At 64.9% G+C, this 4837-nt stretch overlaps 1 protein-coding gene across 1 annotated transcript; it reads left to right on the plus strand.

The window, feature by feature from the left end:
- Positions 1-1544: 1544 nt before the first annotated feature.
- On the plus strand, positions 1545-4237 carry FOS (Fos proto-oncogene, AP-1 transcription factor subunit). Its single transcript, XM_068946595.1, has 4 exons — positions 1545-1845; positions 2270-2512; positions 2627-2734; positions 2834-4237. The coding sequence occupies exons 1-4, from the start codon at positions 1705-1707 to the stop codon at positions 3440-3442; spliced, it is 1101 nt and encodes a 366-aa protein (XP_068802696.1). The 5' UTR covers positions 1545-1704; the 3' UTR covers positions 3443-4237.
- Positions 4238-4837: the final 600 nt, after the last annotated feature.

Consider the following 4837-nt stretch of genomic DNA (forward strand, 5'->3'; position numbering starts at 1 on the left):
GGCTGGAGCAGGACCAGCCCCTGGGCTGGCGCAGAGGTGGCGAGAAGCCCATGGGCCGTTGCTGGCGAGCGGAGCGGGCCGTGCGCCGCGGCAGTCCTTGGCTGTCCCCTCCGCTCTGACGGGCAGCGCAGAAATAGCAGCTGGCCCAGTTCTCCCGCCCCCGTGGCCCAGATCTCTAAGAACGGAGGTTGCTCGCGCAGCAACAGCGGCGGCGGCAGCAGCAGCAGCAGCAGCAGGCGCTGCATTTAGCCCATGAGCTCAAAGAGCGGGAGAGGCTGCCAGCAGGATCCCAGCCTGGCTGGGTGACGCTCCTGCTTGGAGACTGCGCTGCAGGCTCTGTTTGTTGCTGTAAACATGCTTGCTGCTGCAGCTTCCCTGTTACTATCTATAGCCGCGATCTCTTGGCGCCCGTGCAAGGCGAGTCTGCGGTCTGGCTCCCAGCTTTGCCTGACCTGAGCCAGGGCTGCCTGACATCCCCGTCGTGGGTGGGTGTCTCCGGGCTTCGCTGCAACCGGGATCAAAACAAAACCCAAACTAGGGGAAAGGACAAGCCTCACCCATTGCTCCTTGCTGGTGGTTTCCTGGTGGCCCCCTGCCCACCCGCTGGGGGTACAGCGGCATCCCGGCACCCCCGGGCGCTGCTCCCGAGCTCTCCCAGCCCTCCTGGGGGCCGTGTCTTGCCCTGCAGCCCCGCAGGCTCCCCTGGCAAGGCTTCCCAGCGCCCTGTGTCATTATCCTCCTTCTCGGCTCTTTCTCTGCATATATAATAGAAAAGTAAATAATGCCACATGAGTGTAACATTTTCCTCGCTGCAGGAAATGGAGTAGGTTAGATTTTCCACATGGACAGCCTGTAATATTCCAGCGCCGGGCTACAGACAGAAATCGCTCGATGCCAGCGCCGGGATTTATTTGCAATAAAAAAAGTAGACGTGTGTTCCTCGGAGGAGTACTGCCGCTCCGGCTGCCCGGCCCGGCCCGGCCCTGCGCCCCGAGCCCTTGCGTGCCGCCGAGCCCGCTGTGCGGGCGCCTCTAGCCGAGCGGGAGCGCGGGGGGCGCGCGGTCCGGCGGGGACCCGACCCGACCCGTCCCGTCCCGTCCAGTCCAGTCCCGCGGGGCGCGCCGCCCGCCGCCGCCGCCGCCGCCGCCGCACTTGGCTGCAGCCTGGAGCGGTTCCCGTCAGTCACACCCCCTTGCACAGGATGTATCCCATATAAGGATATCTGCGTCAGTGGGTTCCCGAGCTTGGCGGTACCACGCCGCGCGGGAGGTACCACGCGGCACGCGCGCGGGGGGGTGGCCCCGCCGCCGGTCCGCCCCTCCCCCCGCCGCGCCGCTCGGCGGCCGCCCGCCCCCCCCCGGGCCGTTGGGCGCGGCCCCCCCGCGGGAGGTGGTGGGGGCGGAGCGGGCGGACCGGCCCCGGGGCGGGGCGGGGCGGCGCGGGGCCGGCGGCCCCCCCCGCGGGCGCGGGTGGTGCGTCCCCAGTGACGTCGGCCTTTTTCACACGGCGGGAGGGTATAAAAGGGGCGGCGCGGCGCGGTACTCCAGGGCAGAGCGAGCCGAGTGGCGGAGCAGGAGCCGGAGCGACGCGGTGGCGGCACGGACAGGCGCAGCCGGCCTTCCCGATCTCCTTCCCTCTTTCCTTCCCGCCTGAGGACACTCCGCTCCCACGGCCCCGGGTGTGCACCCTTCGAGCCGAGCCGATATGATGTACCAGGGCTTCACCGGTGACTACGAGGCACCTTCCTCCCGCTGCAGCAGCGCTTCTCCGGCCGGGGACAGCCTCACCTACTACCCGTCGCCGGCGGACTCCTTCTCCAGCATGGGCTCGCCTGTCAACCCGCAGGTGAGGGCCGGGGCGGCGGGGGGGAGGAGGAGTGGGACACCCCGGCGGGGGGGGGGGGGGGACGCGGGCCGGGACCGGGACCGGGCGGCGTGACGGCGGCGGGCTGCCCCCGGGCCGGGGCCGCATGGGGCGGCGGCGGGGTGGCCCCCGCGGCGGGGCGGGCGGGGAGCCGTGGCCCGGGCTGCGCTCTGCAGCGGGTGCGTAAAGCGGCTTCATTGATAAAACGCGAGTTCATTGAGGAGACTCCGGAGCGGCGTCTGCGTCAGCGCGGACGTCAGAGATATTTATAACAGCTCCTTTTCATGTGGAGCCGGGTGATGGCAGCGCGGCGCCGCGGCCGGCGCGGCCCCGGCGGCTGCGGGAGGCGGCCCGGGGCGCTGCCGCCCGCCCCGCTCACCGCCCCCCTCTCCCCCCCGCCCCGCAGGACTTCTGCGCCGACCTGGCGGTGTCCAGCGCCAGCTTCGTGCCCACGGTGACGGCCATCTCCACCAGCCCCGACCTGCAGTGGCTGGTGCAGCCCACCCTCGTCTCCTCGGTGGCCCCCTCGCAGAGCCGCGGCCACCCCTACGGCGTCGCGGCGCCCGCCGGCGCCTACTCCCGGCCCGCCGCGCTCAAGGCGCCGGGAGCCCGCGGGCAGAGCCTCGGCCGCAGGGGCAAAGTGGAGCAGGTGAGCGGGGGGTCGGGCCGGGTCGGGGGGGGGGGCCGGGGCTCGGGCCGCGGGGCTGCCCCTGCCGGGGCACGGGGTTGGCAGCGCGACTCAGCGGCCTCTCTCTGCCTGCAGCTGTCCCCGGAGGAGGAGGAGAAGAGGAGGATCCGCCGGGAAAGGAACAAGATGGCAGCGGCCAAGTGCCGCAACCGGCGGCGGGAGCTCACGGACACGCTGCAGGCGGTAAGTGTGGCCCGGTCGGGGGGGCAGGGGGGTCCCGGCCTGGCCGGGGGTGGTCGGGGCACCAGGCTGGCCCTGGCTGACAGCCCGCTCTCTCTGCAGGAGACCGACCAGCTGGAGGAGGAGAAATCCACGCTGCAGGCAGAGATAGCCAACCTGCTGAAGGAGAAGGAGAAGCTGGAGTTCATCCTGGCAGCCCACCGACCTGCCTGCAAGATGCCCGAGGAGCTGCGCTTCTCCGAGGAGCTGGCAGCCGCTGCCGCGCTGGACTTGGGTGCCCCCAGTCCCCCTGCCACCGAGGAGGCAGCCTTTACCCTGCCGCTGCTGGCTGAGGCCCTGCCGGCTGCACCACCGAAGGAGACCAGCGGAGGTGGGCTGGAGCTCAAGGCTGAGCCCTTCGATGAGCTGCTCTTTGCCACAGGGCCACGGGAGGCCTCCCGCTCGGTGCCTGACATGGACCTGCCTGGGGCCTCCTCCTTCTATGCGTCAGACTGGGAGCCGCTGGGTGCTGGGACCAGTGGGGAGCTGGAGCCCCTCTGCACCCCCGTGGTGACCTGCACCCCCTGCCCCAGCACCTACACCTCCACCTTTGTCTTCACCTACCCCGAGGCGGACACCTTCCCCAGCTGCGCTGCCGCACACCGGAAGGGCAGCAGCAGCAATGAGCCTTCGTCCGACTCTCTCAGCTCCCCCACCCTGCTGGCCTTGTGAGTGGCCTAAGGCCCCTGTACTGACTGACCTGCCGGGCCCCCTCCCCTGCCCGTGCGCCCCCATGGACTTGCCGCTGTGCCCCACGGGTCCCCAGGCCCGGGGAGGGCCCCACCACCGCTGCCCCCTCTGTCTGGCCTGGCACCCTGGGGCCTGGCAGAGCGCCCTGTGCTGAGGCCTCGTACCTCTTCCAGAGATGTAGCAAATCGCATGGAATTTGTCTTGTCCCCAATGGCCCACCCATGAGAGCTGGTAGTCTGTAGCATGTCCCACATGGCTGGGTTGGTGACTCCCTCCCCTCCTTAGTATCACTAGCATTAACTAATTAATCTCTTGGTTTTAAATTATTGGGATTTAACCTGGTGCTGGGTATCTCCAACTCGTATCTAGTGCAGCTGATTAACAATAACTGTGTTCCTGGCAATATCGTGTTCTGATGACTTAGCAATGACCCATCTTCTGTGGGGGGGGGGGGGAAGAGACTCTATTTTATTTTCTAGTAGGTAGATAAATAGCTATATCCATGTACTGTAGTTCTACATTGATGTTCATTGTAACTTTACTGATCATGCATTGTTGAGGTGGTCTGAATGTTCTGACATAAGTTTTCCATGAAAACGTTTTTATTGTGTTTTTAATTTATTTATTAAGATGGATTATCAGATATTTATATTTTTATTTTATTTTTTTCTACCTTGAGGTCTTTTTTGACATGTGGAAAGTGAATTTGAATGAGACTTAAGCATTGTTTGCTTATTATTGTTCAGAGACATTGTCAATAAAAGCATTTAAGTTGAATGCTGGAGGTGTCCTTGCATTGCCTTCTTGCATCACTTCCTTGTGACCCCCAGAAGTGGTTCCCTTCTCTGTAACGTGGGCTGGGATTCATGAGCTGCAGCCTGGTGCTAGCTGTCTGAGGCATGGGGTGCTCCAGGGGCAAGGGTGGGAATGCCCTTAAGGACAAGTCTGCCCCCTGTCAGAGGGCTGGGGCACTTGGGATGGGTGCCAGGGTGATCTCCTCTTCTATGACCTTACCCATCCCCCCTCTCCCTCTGGGGATGCCTGTCCTTGGCCTGCTGTCCTTTCTCTGCCCTTGTACCTCTGCATTTCACCTGCTGGGGCCTTTCCTCAACAACTTTAGGGCCTCCTGTGAAAGAGGATAAGAAGGGCAGGAGAGCTCATGCCTCTGAATGGCTGAGGCTGGTGCCAGAGTGGGGTCTACCCTGTCATTTCAGTGGCCCTAGCAGCACAACTTTGGGTTTTTTTTGCCTGCAGCAGCCTAGAAACTGGTGCCCTGGGCTGGGTCTGGCACCCCAGGAGTAGTACTAAGCATATTCCTCCAGCCTTAAGGGGAGAGAGGCATGCTCACCTGCTTTCTTCTTGCTCCCTCACTTTGGG

This window comes from Struthio camelus, chromosome 5, assembly GCF_040807025.1.
Source record: "Struthio camelus isolate bStrCam1 chromosome 5, bStrCam1.hap1, whole genome shotgun sequence".
In the NCBI taxonomy this organism is placed as follows: Eukaryota; Metazoa; Chordata; class Aves; order Struthioniformes; family Struthionidae; genus Struthio; species Struthio camelus.

What these genes read in the sequence shown, in the direction of transcription:
- FOS (XM_068946595.1), top strand. Translation starts at nt 1,705, where the DNA reads ATGATGTACCAGGGCTTCACCGGTGACTACGAGGCACCTTCCTCCCGC. An exon ending in GCTCGCCTGTCAACCCGCAG is followed by an intron (nt 1,846 to 2,269) that starts GTGAGGGCCGGG and finishes CCCGCCCCGCAG; the next exon opens with GACTTCTGCGCCGACCTGGC. An exon ending in GCAGGGGCAAAGTGGAGCAG is followed by an intron (nt 2,513 to 2,626) that starts GTGAGCGGGGGG and finishes CTCTGCCTGCAG; the next exon opens with CTGTCCCCGGAGGAGGAGGA.